Genomic DNA, 21,135 nt, shown 5'->3' on the forward strand with positions numbered 1-21,135 from the left:
TTTACCATTCCTTTAAACAGAAGACATTTTAATATTCCAACAAAAGCCAACAATTGAGCTAATTATTTATATGAGACAGAAACAAATGCCACAAAACACCAGTACCATATTTTGATGGAAAAGATTTCTTGTTTATAATTTTCAAAATTCATATGATGAAGCTATCTATTCTAAGACTTTCTATGTGCATGTAAAAGCTCAGCAACAGCTGTTGATATTCAAAACATTATTTAAAAAACTATTACTATAAAATCAGCAGTATTTTCATGACTGAATAATAATAATAAAAAAACCATAAGTGGCAGGAAAAGGGAGTTTTATGGTACTGGGGAGAGAGATCCTGCCAATGTATGAATTAAGACATTTAAAAAGACAGATTAAATCTATATCTTATTTTATTTGCTAGGAAAAAAATTTAAACAATGAAAAAAAAAATCCCATCCCAAATCTAATTTTGAATGTATTTCTAGAAAATAATTTAATTTTCAAAACTATCATACATTTTAATTTTGAATGTATTCATTATACTAGAGGTTAGCAAACATTTTTTGTAAAGGGTCAAAGAGTAAATATTTTGTTTTGTAGGACATATGGTGTCTGTTACAACTACTCACCTCTGCTATTATAGCATGAAAGAAGTCACAGACAATACATAAATGAATGGGTTTGACTGTGTTCAATGAAATTTTATTTACAAATATAGGCAAGCAGAATGGATTTGGCCTGTCTTACGCTTTTACTGAAATGTCTACTCTGTCAGGAATTATACTTAGACTCAAATTTGCTTTAATAAATGAATCTGATGATAGACAATAGCAGTTAGACTGTACTACTTATTCTCATCATTATTTATACTTACTAAAAAGATATTCAACTTTTGTAGCTTCTGACACAACGTGTCTCCAATGCAAGCTCGTAAGGCATCATATCTATCTCCTCTGAGGAAAGTAAAATATACCAAAAACCAGAAAAGCATAAAAAAACATTATTAGGATTAGTTTTACTATTGTTAATATCAATTTAATGTTGAACTTTAAATAGAATACTCTGAGTTTCCTCCAATCTAAAAGAAAATTATCTTATTTGAAAGACAAAAACTCCATTAAGAACTCAGTTTTTTTCTTTTTCCATTTAACATCCTTTATCCAAATGACTTAAGTAAAGGTGACTTTAGTTTATCTAGAAAAGACAATTTCCTAAAGTAGGGTTTTGTTTGTTTTTTGTTTTGTTTTGTTTTTTAAAGAGAGAGCAAGTGTGTGCACACATGAACGGAGGGGGAAAAGGAGAGAGAGAATCTAAAGCAGGCTCCATACCCTATACAGAGCCTGAGGCCAGGCTAGATCTCATGATCCTGAGATCAAGTAAGGGAGTAATTTTTTTTTTTTTAAGATTTATTTATTTGAGGGAGGGAGAGAGACAGAGGTGGGGGGGAGAGTAGAAGCAGGAGAGGGAGAGAATGTCAAGCAGACTCCACACTGAATGTGGACCTGATGGAGGGCTTGATCTCACAACCCTAAGATCATGCATGACCTGAGCTGAAACCAAGAGTTGGACACTTAACACTTCACCAATTGCATTACCCAGGCATCCCAGGTAGGTTTTTTTTTTAAACAATTTTATTTATTTATTCATGAGAGATACAGAGAAAGAGAGAGGCAGAGACACAGGCAGAGGGAGAAGCAGACTCCATGCAGGGAGCCCGACATGGGACTCAATCCCGGGTCTCCAGGATCACGCCCTGGGTCGAAGGTGGTGCTAAACTGCTGGGCCACTGGGGGTTGCCCCCAGGTAGGGATTTTTAATAAAGCTTCCTAGAGAAGTTTATGGCAGGGCTTTGGAGTTGCTAATACATTTAAATTGGAGGCAAAACTTTGGGAAGAGTGATTCTATAAGCTTTTATCAGATTCTCAGAGATTTGTGACTCAAAAAGATGAAGAATGACTGATATAAATAAAAGTTGCAGATAGCAATTGTTTTCATCTCAATTCAGAATAGTATTTGGAATGCTAACTATTCTCATGGCATACAATTTAAAACTTCATATTCATTATTTATAAAAAGGTAAAAAGTTATTACATTAATTTTACATTAACCTCTAAGTAGAGAAAAAAATTACGAGAAAAGACATCTGAAACAAATGGATATTCGGGTAAAAATTCTTCTAATGTAGCTGTCTCTTGCAAACATTCAACTAAGAGAAAAAGAAAAATTTCAGAATTACCGTGGGAGAAATTCTTCACGTTCAATTTTGTCTAGGGATTTGACAATATCTCCTGCTTCAATGTATAACTTTAAAGTAGAAGATAAAAACACAATTTACTATGTATAAACATTAAATTGCTAAAAAACATTTTTCTCTTCTGTATTTAAAAATCATTAAGAAAAAAATGATAAAAATGCCAATCTTGAGTAAAACAATACATTAAAAATATTGTTTTTTATACAATATACATTCCTATATTACTTTATTAAAACCTGAAGGAACTGTTAAAAGGTCTAATTTGATTCATGTCACCCATTTTTCAATTTTAGCACACATAAGGAAATTTCACCTCCAAATCTATTTATAATTCCATAAAAACTCTGGAAGCCTCATTCAATTTCAGTTACATTTGAATAAGTAATCTGATTACTTTTAGATAAGAAAGTACCAACTTTTATTTTCCATCTTGGGTATATTATGTCATTTATTACATATACCATAGAGGAAATGATCGAGGAAGCCACAATTCTAGCATTAAAAAAAATGATTGAGGAAGCCACAATTATAGCATTAAAAAAAATACCAAAGAAATTAAAATTAATTAAAAAAAGAATTCACTCTCATTTTCATTTAGTAACTATGTGGCTAAATTTGAACATAACTAAATGGTTGTGTATTTAACTACAATAATATAGAATCTAATTGTTAATAACATACTTCCTCATATTGTTGACAGCTATATCTAAATCAGACATCTACAACTTAACTTGTACTCTTAAATCAAGTGATTCAGGAGCAAAATAGCATTATGTAGATACTTTTTTAAAACATAAAATAGATAAATATTATATACAAAATGTGGGGATTCAAAAAAGAAAAGGCCTGAAGAGTATCCTTTGATACCCTCTGCCAATTATTCTTTTCAGTAATAGAAAGGATTCCTTTTTATTCCTTCTTGAGATGTTTTTACCCCGTAGAGTTCTCAAACTTACACTACTTCCATGCTTTTACCTTTAGAAGTTTAAACCTAAGAAGGGATTCTGAAGATTCCTGATGCCCAAAGATTCCATGGAACTGTTATCCCATGAATGCTAAGCTAATAGTACTAGAAACTAAGTATAATAGTAGAAAATTCATTCCTTCACTCTAACAAATCAGGGAAATATATCCTAGAATGCAACTTTGGGTTATAGTCCATAGCCTCAACCAATGATCTTGTCAATTTTGATTAGAGAATTAAATTTTGGCAGCATATCACATCTAACTCACGCATCAAAAAATATTTAAGATTGCTTTTATATTAATAATTCATAACAAAAAATAAAAAAATAAAAAATAATTCATAAGATATTCACTGTATGGTTGGAAAATTTAATCATAAGTATAAAAAATATTAAAATACAAAACTAACCCATTGGCACAATGGAGAAAACTTTCCTGTTATGGCTTTCAATACTTCTTGGCTGGCAACACCTCCTACTGCTGCAGCAAGTGGAGGTAAAAAACCTTGAGCAGTCCAAGAGAGCCAATGCACAATGTCAGCATTTACTTCTGGCTGAAACACAAGTCATGAAAGGCAATAATCTTAACAATTTTTACACAGACACTCATAATTTCAACGGTTTAGTATGAGAATTACTAAATTACTATAACTTCTAAAAAAGTTACTCAATTTCCCTGCTAAACAGATTTTAAATGCTAAAGAAAGTTCCAATCTTACAGTAAATCTTACAATCTTACTGTATGTTAGTTACCCTAAGTATTTCTCTTTACCAGTAACTGCACATATGTTTGCTTTCTGAATCTCTATGTTATACTAGGGCAAGATTTAAGATTAATGGGAGTATCTAGCATTTACAATTTTTGTTAAAGACCAGTTCTGTGATGTCAATCAACATCTATAAAAAACCAGAATTTTAAAAAATTGTTTTAATGAAAACTATGGGAAACCCTTAATCCTAAATAAATGAAAATAAAGATAAAATAATCTATAAAAAATGATAAGGAGCTATCAGTCTGTGCTTGAAGTGGTAAATAAAAAGTAAAAGGGTCAAAAATAATGAGGCAATACTTTGTTAGGAAAAAAAAATTGAGAATGGTTATTTTGCATACTCATTTAAGACCCAATCATTATGAAGTTCTCATTATCATACTTAAAAACTGACACGATGTTTCTTGAAATAAGATTTATTTATTAGTATTTTTAAGGAAATACTGGAGAATTGGATTCTGGAACTATTGGTATAATTTTTTCTTTGTGAGGAAGATCTCTTCATGAGCTCTGGCTTCTCTTTCTATTCTTTCAACATTAGTAACCTTAATCTTAACCTTAAGATTCAAATAGGACTCAATGGATTTGAAATTGTATGTAAAATAACACTTTTGCATTTAGGAGGAAAAGGAAGGGCTTTTATTACATTCTCAACGATATCTGTGATACAAAAAGAAGTTAGTATCTACTTACTATTCCACCCACTCTATTTCGGTGTTCTAGATTTCATTATTTTTCAACTATTTAGCACTAAACTCAAATTAGATTATGTTTTCATTTAAGCGGTGCCATTTGTCAATGCAGAGATACTGGTGGTAGTGATAATATTAAAAACAGTGATGAGAATGTGAATAGAAGCAGGTAATTTGAGCACCTACTGGGACTTGTATATTAAATTCACATGTAATTTGCAAAACAGTCCTAGGAAATATAATTTTTATCATACAAATTGGAAAACTAAAACTTTGAAAAAGAAATTTAATTAAGATTTTATAGCTAATAGAATAGAATCTGAACTCAAAAAGTTTAACTTATCATTAGGTTACACTATCTCCCAAGATTCTATTATTTTTTAATTAACAAACAAAAAACCAAATTCGGGGAAATATTTGGTTGCCTTAGAATAATGACAACAGCCTAAATCTGAATTTCCCCACACAATCTCTAAAAACAGATATGTATTCACAAGAAGAGAAACAAACTGGTGGCAGGGTTTCATTATTACTAAGAAACAGAATATTATGAACTTCAAATTACCTATAAATAGAAAAGTACCAAACTCCAACAAAACTACTTCTGGATGTCATACTGTTGCAAGGCTGCACAGAGAGCAGGAAATGCGTAACCACAGAAAAGAGAATGAAAGTTTTAACAGTGACAAATCATTCTGAGAAAACAGAAGGCCCTACACAAAGTGCAAAAAATACTGAACACTTATGAAATCTAGCAGATCTCAGCACTGACTATGGTGAAAGAACTTATCTGGGAGAGAATGATGTAAATAAAAAGAGGGAGATATCCTTTGACATAGAAGGTTAAGATAAGTAAGAGAGGAAGTTAAGGATTTGACAGAAATCAGATTCACAAGACACTAATACCTATTCACCAAAAACAAAAACAAAACCCCATCCATTAAAGAATGGGAAAACCCCAAAAACCCAACCATTAAAGAAACCCCTTTCCAGTATCTTAAGAGAATAGGGATTTTTAGAAGTAGCAATCTGAATAAGTATCTAAAACCCTTACCCTGCACCAAAAATACGCAGAAAAACCAATTTATATATCAAACTAATATAAGAAGGAAACAAAATTAGAATAAAAACGTTTTTTGTATTTCCAATTTTTTTTAAATAATAAATTTATTTTTTATTGGTGGTCGATTTGCCAACATACAGAATAACACGCAGTGCTCATCCCGTCAAGTGCCCCCCTCAGTGCCCGTCACCCATTCTACCCACCCCCACCCTCCTCCCCCCTTCCACCACCCCTAGTTTGTTTCCCAGAGTTTGGAGTCTTTATATTCTGTCTCCCTTTCTGATATTTCCTACCCATTTCTTCTCCCTTCCCTTATATTCCCTTTCACTATTATTTATATTCCCCAAATGAATGAGAACATATAATGTTTGTCCTTCTCCGACTGACTTACTTCACTCAGCATAATACCCTCCAGTTCCATCCACATTGAAGCAAATGGTGAGTATTTGTCGTTTCTAATGGCTGAGTAATATTCCATTGTATACATAGACCACAGCTTCTTTATCCATTCATCTTTCGATGGACACCGACGCTCCTTCCACAGTTTGGCTATTGTGGACATTGCTGCTATAAACAACGGGGTGCAGGTGTCCCGGCGTTTCATTGCATCTGCATCTTTGGGGTAAATCCCCAGCAGTCCAATTGCTGGGTCGTAGGGCAGGTCTATTTTTAACTGTTTGAGGAACCTCCACACAGTTTTCCAGAGTGGCTACACCAGTTCACATTCCCTCCAACAGTGTAAGAGGGTTCCCCTTTCTCCACATCCTCTCCAACATTTGTGGTTTCCTGCCTTGTTAATGTTCCCCATTCTCACTGGTGTGAGGTGGTATCTCATTGTGGTTTTGATTTGTATTTCCCTGATGGCAAGTGATGCAGAGCATTTTCTCATGTGCGTGTTGGACATGTCTATGTCTTCCTCTGTGAGATTTCTGTTCATGTCTTTTGCCCATTTCATGATTGGATTATTTGTTTCTTTGGTGTTGAGTTTAATAAATTCTTTATAGATCTTGGAAGGGCTTAGACTTTTATATTTAGCCAAGTTGTCTTTCAAGTATGGAGGCTACCCAAAATATTTAAAATAGGTAAGAACTCGGAGAGAAAAAAAAAAAAAAGGAAATTCTGAGCTTTTCCTAAGAAATATACTAGAGGGGCACCTTGGTGGCTCAGCTGGTTATACATCTGCCTTCAGCTCAGGTCATGATCCCTGAGTCCTGGGACTGAGCTCCAAGTAGGCTCCCTGCTCAGTGGAGAGCCTGCTTCTCCTTCTCCCTCTGCCCCTTCCCCTGCTTGTTCTCTCTTGCTCTCTAATAAATAAATAAAATCTTAAAAAAAAAAAAAAGAAATATACTAGAGACCAAAATTGATTTCAAGACTTAGCAATGAATTGTAGTAATCAAGATAGGATGGTACCAGCAAAAGGAAATGAAAGATAACACTGAGTTCAGAAGTAGCCCTATGCATATGTGTTCAATAAATTATTGACAAAGAATACCCAGAATATTGAATAAGGAAATAATTATCTTTTCAACAAATGGGCTAAAATTGTTGGATATTTATTTACTTATTTATTTATTTTATTTTTTAAAAGATTTTTAATTTATTTATTCAGAGAGAGAGAGAGAGACTGAGAGGCAGAGACACAGGCAGAGGGAGAAGCAGGCACCATGCAGGGAGCCCGACACGGGACTCGATCCTGGGTCTCCAGGATCACACCCCGGGCTGCAGGCGGCGCTAAACCGCTGCGCCACCGGGGCTGCCCAAATTGTTGGATATTTATATACAAAAAAATTAATCTTAATCTATGCCTAGTAAAGTATAAAAAAAATAAACTTCCAGAAGTACAAAACTATACCGAATTAATTCAAAATGTAAGTTATGGTTACGTATACTTGACCTATAGTTTGTATGGTATGCAAAAATGAATTCACAAAACTATAAAAATTCTTGAGGACAAAAGGACAAAAGCTGTGATCTTAGATTAAAAAAAGGTACAAACCACAAACAAAAATTTATAGTTTGAAGTTTATCAAAATTAAAATCATCTCTTTAAAAATACACTGTGGGATCCCTGGGTGGCTCAGTGGTTTAGTGCCTGCCTTTGGCGCAGTGCATGATCTTGGAATCCCGCGATCGAGTTCTGCATTGGGCTCCCTGCATGGAGCCTGCTTCTCCCTCTGCCTGTGTCTCTCCCTCTCTCTCTTTCTCTCTCTCTGTCTCTCATGAATAAATAAAATCTTTAAAAAAAAAAATACACTATAATAAAATGAAAAGACAACCCAAAGACTGGAAGAGAATATGTGTAAAACATGTATCCCATACAGGATTGATAACTAGGATATAAAAAGAACTCTCTTACTCAACCTATTTAATTAAAAAGTAGACAGGGCAGCCTGGGTGGCTCGGCGGTTTAGCACCTGCCTTCGGCCCAGGGCCTGATCCTGGAGACGTGGGATCGAGTCCCATGTTGGGCTCCCTGCATGGAGCCTGCTTCTCCCTCTGCCTGTGTCTCTGCCTCTCTCTCTCTCTCTCTCTCTCTGTGTCTCTCATGAATAAATAAATAAAATCTTAAAAAAAAAAAAAGTAGACAAAGATTTGAAAGGACAGTTTATCAAAGAAGACATAGTAGTGACAATAAGCACATGAAAAGATACCAAATTCATAATCATCAATGAAATGTAAATTAAAGCCAAAAGAAGATACTAACACACACACTTTAAAATGGCTAAAATCAAACAAACAGATAATATATACCATTATGGAGAGAATACAGAGCAATTCAAACTCTCATACACTTCTGGTGGAAATGCTACAGCTATTCTGCAAAACAATTTGGCAGTTTCTTATAAAATTAAACATACATCTATCATTTAACTCTGTAATACACTACTAGGTGTTTTACCCAAGAGAAATGAAAACATATGTCCATATCAAAATCTGTATGGATGTTTGTAGGAGTTTTATTCATAATTGTTCATATTAGAAACCCAAATGTCCACCAAATGTCCCCTGCTACAGGGGAAAACAAATTGTGGTACATCTATACAATGGAATACTACTCGACAATAAATAGGAATGAGAATGCAACAACATGGATGAAACTCAAATCATTACATTTAGGAAAAGACTCCAGACTCAAAGGCTACATAGTGCATGATTTACATGACATTCTAAGGAAAAGGCCAAACTATACTGGATGGATGGTTTGGCATTGGGGGAGAGGGAGGTGATCATAAAGAGGTACGAGGGAATTTTTTGGCATTACAAAAATGTTTTATATCTTGATGGTAGCGGTGGATACATGACTGTACACTTTGACTTAACTGTGTAGAGTTAAATCTCATACACAATTTTGTTTAATTCTGTATCTAAAAAGGGTGTAATTTTAAGTTTTATTTCAATAAACCCGATGAATCCTTAATCCTATCCTTCCTTTTAATCACTTACTTCATCAATCTATTTCTAGCTTTTCACACTTCTCTGTAACCACTAAATATGCATAAAAGGTCTTTAACTTGTGGTTAATGACTCACTGTTTCCAATACATTATTTCCTTGTTTAATCACATAAAATATGAGATAGTATACTTAACCACTAATGTTAATACTTTTCATTTCCTCATTTTTATAGTATAATAACAAAAAATTTTCAACTAATTGCACAAATACTTCTACTTTGTTATCTGCTAAAATGAAACTAATGGCCAGCAGGCATTGGCATCATAAGATGAAAAAACAATTTTCTAGGTGAAATGTCCAAACATAATATGCAAGATGAGACTAAGAGATATCAATATATAGTGGATAAAAGATTTATAGGAACACCTACAACTTTATATAGTGAGTTTCTGTGGGTTAACAAAGTAAATCAGAAGATAATATTAATATTAATGCTTCTTAAAATACAGTAGCAGCAGCAACAAATAGTAATTAATATATGCCATATACTCTTCTATAAACTAAAGCAGAACAAATTCAAGTAATTTGCCTACTATCACAGAGTCAATAAGCAGCAAAACTGGGATAAGAGAATATTAATATAATATAGAATATATTAAAAGAATATATTAATATATAGAATGTTTATATGTTACACCTTTTTTGATGGCTATAACTTTGAATATTCACCTTCTCTTCCAAGGTTTCACTTATAGATGTTGCTAGTTTCAAGAGCTCTTCTGAATCTTCTTGGCAACTAGGATTCAAAATAAAGTACCACAATTTCAATTTTCTCAAGTGCTATAAATAGTAAGTCATATTCAAAACTAAAATTTAAGAAATATGTAAGGATAAAATAAAGTGGAATTTTGCCAGCCAGTTAGCATGAAGTTGCTTCCCTGGCTTGAAGGTAACTAATTCATAAATACATTAATTAACAATCATGTTTACCTAAGGATAGGTAGTATATAAATAGGATTTAGTTTTAAATAGACAAGGCAAAATATTTTTGTAACAATACTTCTGATTTGATAGACTAGAAAGTAGAAAATACATAGTGGACTCATAATTCAATAATTCTCAGATTTTTTTATTTTAAAAAGTTGTAGCTTCAGAAGACTTCAAAATGGGAAAATTCTTATTCAGCATAATTCCATTTTTATAAATTGATCTTTCTATTCCCACCAGAAAAAAGACCAGAGCTCATAATAATGTTTATACAGTTTAGTGTCTCTTATAATGTTGCGGCTATAAGATAGGGCTTTAGTTGCTTGTTAAATTTTTAAGCTATCATTTCCAAAATATTGCTTTTATAATAAGGAAAAAGTCATTTCAAAAAATATTACCCAATATTTGGCTTGCGATTATAGTTCTCCTGAAACTGGTCCAAGGCAAGCATTGCTGTGTGAATCTGTAAAGATGCCTATTTAGAACATTAAAATTTGGTCAAGTTATTGAGAATATAATATGTGCCAGACAGGCAATGTGCTAACACTAAATGTTATTTAACTCTTACAATAAATTAATTAATACTATTATTTTCTCTATTTAACAGATGAGGAAGTTGAAGCTTAGAGAGAGGTTAAAGAACTTGACTTCAAGGCCATGAAGCTATATTTAAGCAACAGATCCACATGTCAACCCCAAGTGGTATATCCAGTTTTTAGTACATTATCCATATGAAAGTCAGAGTAATATCAACTAAACACCACCAACAAAAAACATTTATACAAGATCAATATTGCCTAATCCTTTTTCCTGATCAACACCTACAAATTTAGAAACTGTTAATATAATTCTTATCATACATATATTCACTGCTACAAAATTATATCCAGGGATTTAAAAGAATAGAATAAAGGTTTCCAAGGTTTTTAGGAAGAAACATGTATCATAAAACTCTACATGGTTCAGAATATCTTTAATAAGATCACTTTGCATAAATTATTGAAATCATTTTTTTAAATAATAAAGCTAACATATCATTATAAAAGTAAAACATTTTGCTATTATTTAAAAAAATTTTCCTTGATACAAATTCCTGTTTTTAATAGTTGGGAGTCAACTCTAGATATGTGAATACAACCTTTACTATAAAAAACCTGACAGAAAAGTTATGTACATGGTTTCCCTACTTTTAACTTTACAATGTCTCTTACCAATTCCCAACCCCCACTCTGCTGCCTCTCAAACCTACAAAGAGTTTATTTACCTCAGGTTTGCTAAAATCCGCAATAAGGCACTTTGGATGTTTTATCTGCGTCTCCAATGGTTCCTTAATAGAAACATAAACTATTACTTCAGAGCAAGTGAGTGATTACTAACAAAATAAACAGAGCACTAAAGCAGTGCATCTCTCCCAAAAGTCTGAACTATTTATGGTAGGGCTAATATGGTTTAACTGAAATGTGAAAGAGCTACCATTGCCCATCACCCCTTGTCTCAATTGCTATGCTTCATTGTTTAAATGTTAATTGTGGGCAGCCCTGATGGCCCAGCAGTTCATCGCTGCCTTCAGCCCAGGGCCTGATCCTGGAGTCCCAGGATCGAGTCCCACGTCAAGCTCCCTGCATGGAGACTGCTTCTCCCTCTGCCTGTGTCTCTGTCTCTCTTTTTTTCTCTCTCTCTCTATGTGTCATGAATAAATAAAATAAAATCTTAAAAAAAAATGTTAAATGCAGTTAGACAACCTGCTGCACATAGTATATTTAGGAAGAATTGGAGAAAACACCTATATATGAGGCAAAATCTGTTTTAATCAAAAAGCTATCATATTGTTCTGCTATCAAATTATCAAGATGTGTTATGCCTGACAAGACCTGAATAGTCAACTGAAATTTTCTGTGTGGAGCAAAGAACACACAAAGGCCAAAAAACCCAGCCAGCAAACCAACCATTCCCCCACAACACCCACCTAATCTGAAATTTACTTGGGGCATAAACCTGAAGCAAAATTAAAACTGGGGCAAGAAGAAATAATGTAGGAGCAGATTTGATGAACTGTTTTAATCTGTTGTTTTGTTCTAACTTTGGCTTAGACAAAGCCCTGTAGAGGACTACGGTTAATAATTATTCTGGAAAAGAAAAGGCAATCAATTTAAACCTGGAGAACTCGCAAAAAAAACGATAAGAGCTGTACTAGACAGCTTATACTGAGAAGTAGCCTATGTATTTAATTGGCAAGAGACTCCTTAGTTTCTCGGTACAGAGTAGCTACTATATTCTTTTTATTTAGATAATTACATTTTCCTTTCAATGCCAGTTTATAGAACTTATTTTACATTTCCAACATATATACACTTTCTAGAATTAAAATGTAAAAACCTGAACTGAAAAGTATGATAAATAAAATAAATATTCCTTTTCCTTTTCCTTTTAAAATGTAATAACTGTTTCAATGCTTGTTAAATCTTTCAAATACATATTAGCTTTATCTTTTGTCTTAGGGAGTAAGAAGTATGATCAATTCTTTGTGATTCATCAAAGTATAGTTCCTCTAAGGTAACTTATATACCTCAATCATATGCACTGGTATTCTAGCCATAAATTTTTTTTATAAATTTATTTCCTTAAATTAATCCCATTTTCCTCAAAGTGGGTATAAATTACAAACCAAAAATCTGTTCAACTCCTAAGTCAACTGGTTAACTGATTTTTCTATTACTTTTTTCTTTTCTGTCATTCTTCTGCGAAGAAATACATTTAAATAAAAAAAAATACTTACAAAGCAAAATGTTTTAGGAGTCTTAACTTGGACAGCTATGCCTCCATGTAAATAAGGTTCCAGTTCTGTAGTATCACCAATGCTAAAAGAAAATGGTGATACCACTAAAAGAAAAATAAGAAAATTATATACTGATATAGATATTTAAATTCAAAGATTATCATGACAAAGATATTAATTTTTACTAATTTATAAAAATTTAAAAATATATTTATAATGGGATCTTCTAATTTTATAAATAAAGGGGACAGGAAGTATTGAAAACTGGACAGACTATTTTTCCAGTGTGAACTTAATGACTTAAAAATAACCAAGAAAACTCAGAGGGGGATAATAGTAATGAGAGGTGTTTTATGAAACATCAATAAGTAATATTGATACTAATTATATACAATTAATACTAAAATATAGTATGGTACTGGCTAATGAATAGATAGGCAGACAAATGGAACATTTCACATGTAGCCTTCCTCAAGACTCTGAACCATCACAATCCTGCATTGCACAGACCCCAAAATAACAATAAACCTAAATGGTTACTTGAGTCAATTTTTGTAAAAACAGATAAAAATTCTTTAATGTCAATGACCTAACCTGTATTTTGCATATCTATATATAGTCTGGGAAACAAAATCCAGCAATTTTGTTACCAAAGATGCTTCATTAACTGTAGATCCAAAATTGTTTTACTATAAAGAGTTCAAAATAGGGACTGATTCTCTTCTCTCCTAAGGATCCATTCTGCAGTCATTACAAGAAAAGACGATAATCCACTTATTGGTCTATACAGTAATTATATAGACTTTCAAATATCCTAAAAAAAAACCTGAATTGTTCTTAGCTAACAGGTGTAAATATTCTATCTTTGAGTTACAAGATGTTTAGCAGTATCTTTAACTCTTCTAAACATGGCTGTAGGAAAATCACAAACTATGCAGTTTAACTGCTAAAAATTCACTATCTTCAACTTCAAATGGGCACTAAATGAAGTCTGATAATCTATTTTAAAAAATGTTTACTCTCCTCAATCTCTGACCTTGGCACCTTTCCTCTCCTATGGGAAATGATCTCAGTCTATTAAAAAAAGCAAATTCTTTCAACTTTTTGCCAACAAACCCACAAACTTGCCTGCAATAACATTCATTCATTCCTTTTATCCAAACCATGAGCAAAAACATGTCTCCACTTGAAAAGTTCATTGCCACCCTACTCATTGAGCCTAAACTGTCCTCATTATCTTCTAAAACTTTCTAGCTTCCTTGAATTCCCTAAATGAATAAATAAGTGGCCCATGTTAGAATCTTTGCTTACCTACTAATAAAATTATGAAATTTCCTCTTAAATGCCTTAAGACTTTTGCTATCTCAACTCCCACCGCCAGTCCTGCCATACTGTATCTTTTAATCTCTTGAATTGTTTGCCTTTTATTGTCTCTGCACAGAATATTCTTTACACCACCTTCCTAAGTCCATGCAATTTTAATCAAGATACTCTGTCCCTATTTCTGCTGGTCCAAGACCCGGTAGATTTCCTTGCTATATTTAGAGTTCACAGAATGCCTGTACTCTCTATATATACCATCACTGCTTAATGTTAACATCTCCTCACTTGGATTGAATGTTTTGAGGCCAAGAACTAGATCACATTTGTCCGAGTTGATGTTGTATTTTCAACATTGAGTAGACTGTCTGAACTATTAAAGTTTTGAAAAATAAGCATAAATGAATAAAACACATGAACTTACCGGTTATTTGTTGTGTAGATCCATTTAAGCCTGTCATTCCATTAACTTCTCGAAATGTTAAAAACTGCCCTGTCTCAAGCTTGTGAGGATGATTTTCAAGGCAGGTAACAATGCCAGGATTAGCCTAAAAACAAGTTCACGTATACCTTTTTTTGTACAAATTTCAAATCTTACACAAAAGGGACCATTTTATCATAACATTCTTGAAACAATCAAACTAAGATTTTTCTTTCCTTTCTTAGTAAAAGCAAGCCTTTTAAGATTACTGCAAACTAATGATCAACTTATTTTATTATGAATGTTTAAAATATAATTTTTATGTTTAAGAGAGCTTCTACATTGGAGTTCAAATATTTCACAAAGATTTTTGTGACTTATATTTAATAACCTTTAATGTCTTTTATAAGTTTTAAAGTCACGTTATCAAAAACTCTGCAAAAAAGAGGAGTCTAACTTTGAAGATCAAAGAAATATAAGAGAGGAGAGAGACTTAAAGTCAGAAAACTGGTAATTTAAAGCTTGCAACACTATAAAGGAAAATATTGTGTAGCCCAGCTTACCAGGACAGAAAAAGAAGAAATTGGCTTATTTTAGCAAATAGGATGGATGAGATAGGTCAAAGGCCCAGAAATTTCCTAACTGTATATAATCCAAAACACTGCTTGAATAAGGTAATATTTATTTAATCTACATAAAATCTAAAATTGTCATTCTCTGTTTCATAATTATAAAGATTCTAAAAATTTTGCTGTGGCTTAATAATTTGGATAAGAAATAAATTATGATCATAAACATATAGATAAAATTAACCTAGTGGGGGTTTACTAATATTTCAAGAAGAATAAAATTTGTAAGGATTTTATTAAAAAAGGAGGAATAGGGACGCCTGAGTGGCTCAGAGGTTGAGTGTCTGCCTTTGGCTCGGGGTATGATCCCAGAGTTCTGGGATGGAGTCCCACATCAGGCTTCCTGCATGGAGCCTGTTTCTCTCTCTGCCTATGTCTCTGCCTCTCTCTGTGTGTCTCTCATGAATAAATAAATAAAATCTTAAAAAAAAAAAGAATAAATTGCAGATTAAGTTAAATAGGAACACTTACTGTATTTTGTAATTCTTTATGGATAACCTTCATACTTTGCACACTATTCGATAAAAGAAAATACCAATGCAATACAAGAATCCATACTATATCCTAGAGCCTATTCTAACTGTATGGTATTCTCAGGGACAAACTAAACACAAGTACAAAGGTTAAAGGCTGAATAATAAGTCATTCCATAAGCAGAGATACACAGAATGATTTTTTAAATGCATTTTTCTTAAAAAGGGGTGAAAAGGCAACATTACATGGCTGTATTAAAATCAACCATAAAGACAGAGGCACAAATACTATTAGGTCAAGGTATATTATCATTCCCTTTTATTTAGCATCTTTTGAGCTTCAATGTAAACTGATTAGAAAGAATGCAAGTAAATGTAATGATTTAGACTAAAAAACAAGTGGCAAAAATTGATCACGATGATTTCTCCAATTCTTTTATGGAATAAATACCTTAAGCTTATATGAAGAAAACATGGTTAGAAAGTTCATACTTTCTGATCTCAAGGGTAATTTTTATACTTTTTTTCCTCCTCCAAATATTCTAGAAATATAACAAATTTTAGAAAAGCGTTTGCCTATAACTTAATCATGCATCTTCCTATTAGTCCATTGTTGGGCCAGGTGGCTTATAACATACTTAGTACTTCCGTGATCTGACACAATAAACACAGTTCAGTAAACACTGAATCACACTTCATGTCCAATAGGAGCACAACATAAACAAATTAAAGTTAAAATTTATGACATAAGTAAATGTTGATGTATTGATTATTAAATAATGTTAGAAGGAATCCAGATATTCTGTTAATATCCTAACTTAAATCTTAAATTTGGTTTTAATATAATGCAATCAAGAAATTAACACATATTCTTTTATAAATTACCTTAAAATACCATAAAACAAATGAAAAATATTGCATGTTATAGTATTTTGCTAATATCACCTTTTAAAAAATTGTATTCACATCAATCTAAAAAAAAATCAACCATATACATATATAATAATAAATATATACAACCATACTTGTGTTATATTTGAAATGAAAATTTCTTTTGGCTCTTCTCCTGTTGTATCCGAAACTTCAAATTCATCACCAAAATCACAAAACAATCGTGACCAAATTCCATGTATATCTGTGCTGATGAACTATGAAATGATAAAAACAAGTTTATCTATTCACATAAAGAAAAAACCCGCATGTCTACTATTTTAAACCTTTTCACGACAACTTTATTTATAGTTAAGATTATCTTTTCGGATATAAAGTGATCACAAATAGAATACATTATTTGTCTGTAAATTGGTTCAGGAATCAGGATACTGGTATTTGGGACTGGATGTCTAGTGTTATACAATTAGAAGATGCAGCACATCATCATTACACATTCTCTGATTTTTAAATAACAAAAATTCTTTCCTTGCCTTAAAAAATCAAGCAAAGTATTTAAGAAAAAAGTATTTAAGAAACATCTTGGTTCAATGGTCTTAGCAGCGAATTTTTATTTTTCATTTGAGGAAATGAAAAAAGAGTGTCCATTTGTTAAAAGTAGAGTTAATGGAAAAATAGAACAGTGCTAAAAGCTGAAAATCGAGGCAACAAACTGAGGCTGAGGAGCTGTCAGTATACATCAAAGTCAAGAGAGGTAAAAATTAGACTCTTGAACACAATCATTAATCATTGCTCTATTAAAAGTGACTTTTATAACACATATACTCTCTCCACTCTAAGAATCTGCAAAGAAACTGTGCTCAAAGTTATTTTGAGAGTTAACAATAAAAGGAAAAATTCTTATTCCATAACACATATGATCCTGTATAAAGTGATTTTTTAACAAAAACTAAAGTTTATTCATATTTGGATATAAAAATGTAGCCCATTAAAGTAATTTATGCCACCTTAATTACATAAGGTAGTGAAAGAGTTAACAGAAGATTACCTCATACTGGATCATGCACCGCCTTTACTCTCAAAATAGGTACACACAGCATTTTTTATGAGCCAAAACTGAGCAGAAATTTAGAAACTTTAAGTTTAAAAGCTGCAAACTTGAGGACAATTTCTTTTGAAAACAACTTTCAAGTAGGACTAAGTATTATCAATTATATAAACAAAGACTAGTTCAATAACTCAGTGTAATTATTTTGTAAAACTTCTGTGCCCTATCCTAAGTTTATCCTATATCTTATTCATTTGTTTAATTTAAATTGTGAACCACAGCAGAAATGTTCTACAGAATGTAAATGTTATATAAACACTACAATCCAAAAACTTTTAGCACATCTATTTAATAGAGTATGACCGTTGGCTTAGTGCCTATCTCAAAGGAACAAATAGTTTTTTTCCAAAGGAACAAATAACCCCATAAAGGAGGTGGAGCTGGTAATATGTATGTAGCTGAGCAGGAAAAATGATTTTTTCCGAATTAAACCTATTTCTGGTCTTCCAAATGTCAGTCACCACGACTCAATTACTCCAGAAAAATCTTTAAGTCATTTTTGATCATTCTTTCCCTCACAACTCGTATTCATTCGATTCTCATATCTAAAATTCAATGATTTCTTACAATCTATTTCTACCTCTCTTTGAGTAAGGCACCAGCATCTCTCATCTGGACTACTGCATTATCCTCCAACTGGTCTAGTTGTCTCTACTCTTAACTCAACAGCTCTCTTTCTCTTTGGTTTCGTGATTCCTTCATGTTCTTAAGAATTACTGAGGACTGAAAGAGCTTTTATTTATCTGGGTTATAACTACTATATTAGAAATTAAAACCGAGACACATTTAAAATATAAGAATATACACATATATACCATTAGCTGTCAAAACAATAATGTCACTACACATCATCTAGACTGAAAATTCCACTGTGCCCCGTAAGAGAATCAGAGAGAAAAAACAAGTAGCATTTTAATATTATTATGAAAATAGTTTCATTTTGGAGACCCCATGAAAAGATCTCAAGAATTTTCAGTATCCATGGGCCATACTTTGAAAACTTTTGCTCTAGACTATTTTCTATACAGCACATTATGAGTGATTTTTTAAAAATATAAATCAGGTCAAAACTCATGGGCTTAAAACTCAGCTATCCTTGGGGCATTCTGGGTGGCTCAGCAGTTGAGTGCCGCCTTCAGCCCAGGGCGTGATCGTGGAGACCTGGGATCAAGTCCTATGTCAGGCACCCTGCATGGAGCCTGGTTCTCCCTCTGCCTGTGTCTCTGCCTCTCTCTATCTGTGTCTCTCATGAATAAATAAATAAAATCTTAAAAAAAAAACAAAACAACTCAGCTATCCTCAAAGTTATCTAAATTATGGTCCTCTAATTACTTCTCTGAACCTAATTGTCTGGTAACTTGTACTCCTACTTCTCTCTCTTCTTTACCCAAACTCCATTCTGGTCTTGCTTGCTTCTCATTGTTCCCTAAACACATTAAGCAAATTTTTACACTTGCAAGTCTTTATACTTGCTATTCTTCATGTTTTGAATGTTCTTGCCGACATTTTCCATAGCTGGCTCCTTATCATTATTCAGGGTTCTACTCAGATGTCATCTCCTCAGACAGGAGTTCCCTGACCTTCAATTTCAGAGAACCAGCACTGGTCCCCATCCCAACATCATGCAGACATTATACTCTTTTTTTTTTTTTTTTTTCGGACATTATACTCTTTATCTAGGTTTTTATTCATAGGACCTGAAACTATCTATTTATCTGCTTTTTTATTATGTATTTTCCTTACTGGATGGCAATTTTCTAGAGTAGGAAAAATTTTATGTCCTATTCACTAATGTATTCCTAAGGCCTACAACTCTATCTGTAGCACATGCTCAATGAATATGTTACAAGAACCAATGAACCTCTTGAAAACCACTATGATGCCATATTTAAACTTAGATGATGAATTCAATATTTACTATCTCTTCCATTCGTAACCTTAATTCTTCCTTTTAGCAATTTTCTATAAGTCAAATTTAGATCCTGGTTTTAAAAATAGGAAATGAATATGATGCCAAAATTAAAGAGGAAAATACTACTGTGATTGTCCTTATGTAAAAAGACTTCTTAAATAACCCACTGAAAAGCTACAAATTCTAACAAAGTGTTCTTTCTTTGCTTAACTACAAGTCATTATTAAATGACACTATTACCTTAATTGGAGGGCACTGAGAATGGCAAAAGTTATTGATCTTCTTCTGCAATGGAAGTTTGATCTCAGTCAATACTACACACTATTAAGAAGAATATAAGAAGATAAACAATTAGTTTGGTAAAATATACTTCTAAATCAAAAGCATTTCAGTTTGCATTATGCTAAAAACATATTGTTTTCTTTATGAAAGAATAGTATCCTATTGTATTCTATTCTAAGATTAAAACCTTCAGAGTTATGGAATAGCAAAAGGAAAAATAACATATTATATTAGTTGCTTTTTAGTTTTGTTATTTCCTTTACCATGCAGGAGCTTTTTATTTTGTTGTAGTTCCAATAGTTTATGTTTGTTTTTATATTCTTTGCCTCAGAAGATATATTTAGAAAAATGTTCCTATGGCTAATGTCAGAGACATTACTGCCTGTACTCTCTTCTAGAACTTACTGGTTTCAAGTCTCATTATTGGGTCTTTTATCCCTTTTGAATTTATTTTTGTTTGGTGTAAGAAAGTAGTCTAGTTTCATTCTTTTGCATGTCGCTGTCCAGGCTTCCCAACACCACTGGTGAACAGACTTTTTCCCCCACTGTATATTCTCTTCTCCTTTGTTAAAGATTAACTAACCATATAATTGTGAGTTCATTTCTGGGTTTTCTATCCTGTTCCATTGATCTATGTTTTTATTTTTGTGCCAGTATCATACAGTTTTGATTACTTATTACATTAGTGGACTTAGCTTACTTTTACTTCAGATATTCAACAGATTCATAATATAATGACTTTTGCTTTAGGACAGTATCATTAGTGAAACCACCAAGTTCTGTTATTTAAAATAGCAAATTATAAGTTTTACTGCTTGATTTCTTATCATCACCCTGTGAGGTAATTAGAGTTTTTATAATCAAATTTTATCTTAAGTAATGTAGACTCAAATAGGTCAAGAATTTTTCCAAGGTTATTCATCTATCAAGTGACAGAACTAGATTCTCAGTCCAGATTTTTTTAAATTTTTATTTCTTAAAATTCAATTAACATATAATGTATTATTAGTTTCAGAGATAGAGATCATTGATTCATCAGTCTTATATAATACCCAGTACTCATTATACCATGTGCCCTCCTTAATGTCCATCAACCCAGTTACCCCTCCCTCACTCCCCTCCCCTCCAGCAACCCTCACTTCATTTCCTATGATTAAGAGTCTTTTATGGTGTGTCGCCCTCTCTGATTTCATCTTGTTTTATTTTTTTGTC

General features: G+C 32.5%; 1 protein-coding gene across 1 annotated transcript in view; it reads right to left on the minus strand.

Annotated features, from left to right (window-relative positions):
• Positions 1–21,135, minus strand: part of UBA6 (ubiquitin like modifier activating enzyme 6) — an 83,628-nt gene that overhangs the window by 25,800 nt on the left and 36,693 nt on the right. The window contains exons 7-16 of the mRNA XM_072775225.1: positions 19,882–19,962; positions 16,756–16,878; positions 14,632–14,755; positions 12,888–12,991; positions 11,376–11,438; positions 10,510–10,586; positions 9,854–9,920; positions 3,615–3,758; positions 2,222–2,289; positions 860–938 (exon numbers count right to left, since the gene is read on the minus strand). Of these exons, the coding sequence (XP_072631326.1) occupies positions 860–938; positions 2,222–2,289; positions 3,615–3,758; positions 9,854–9,920; positions 10,510–10,586; positions 11,376–11,438; positions 12,888–12,991; positions 14,632–14,755; positions 16,756–16,878; positions 19,882–19,962 (930 nt within the window). The remainder of the gene's footprint in view (positions 1–859; positions 939–2,221; positions 2,290–3,614; positions 3,759–9,853; positions 9,921–10,509; positions 10,587–11,375; positions 11,439–12,887; positions 12,992–14,631; positions 14,756–16,755; positions 16,879–19,881; positions 19,963–21,135) is intronic.

The sequence above is a fragment of the Canis lupus genome, chromosome 14, assembly GCF_048164855.1.
Source record: "Canis lupus baileyi chromosome 14, mCanLup2.hap1, whole genome shotgun sequence".
NCBI classification, from domain to species: domain Eukaryota; kingdom Metazoa; phylum Chordata; class Mammalia; order Carnivora; family Canidae; genus Canis; species Canis lupus.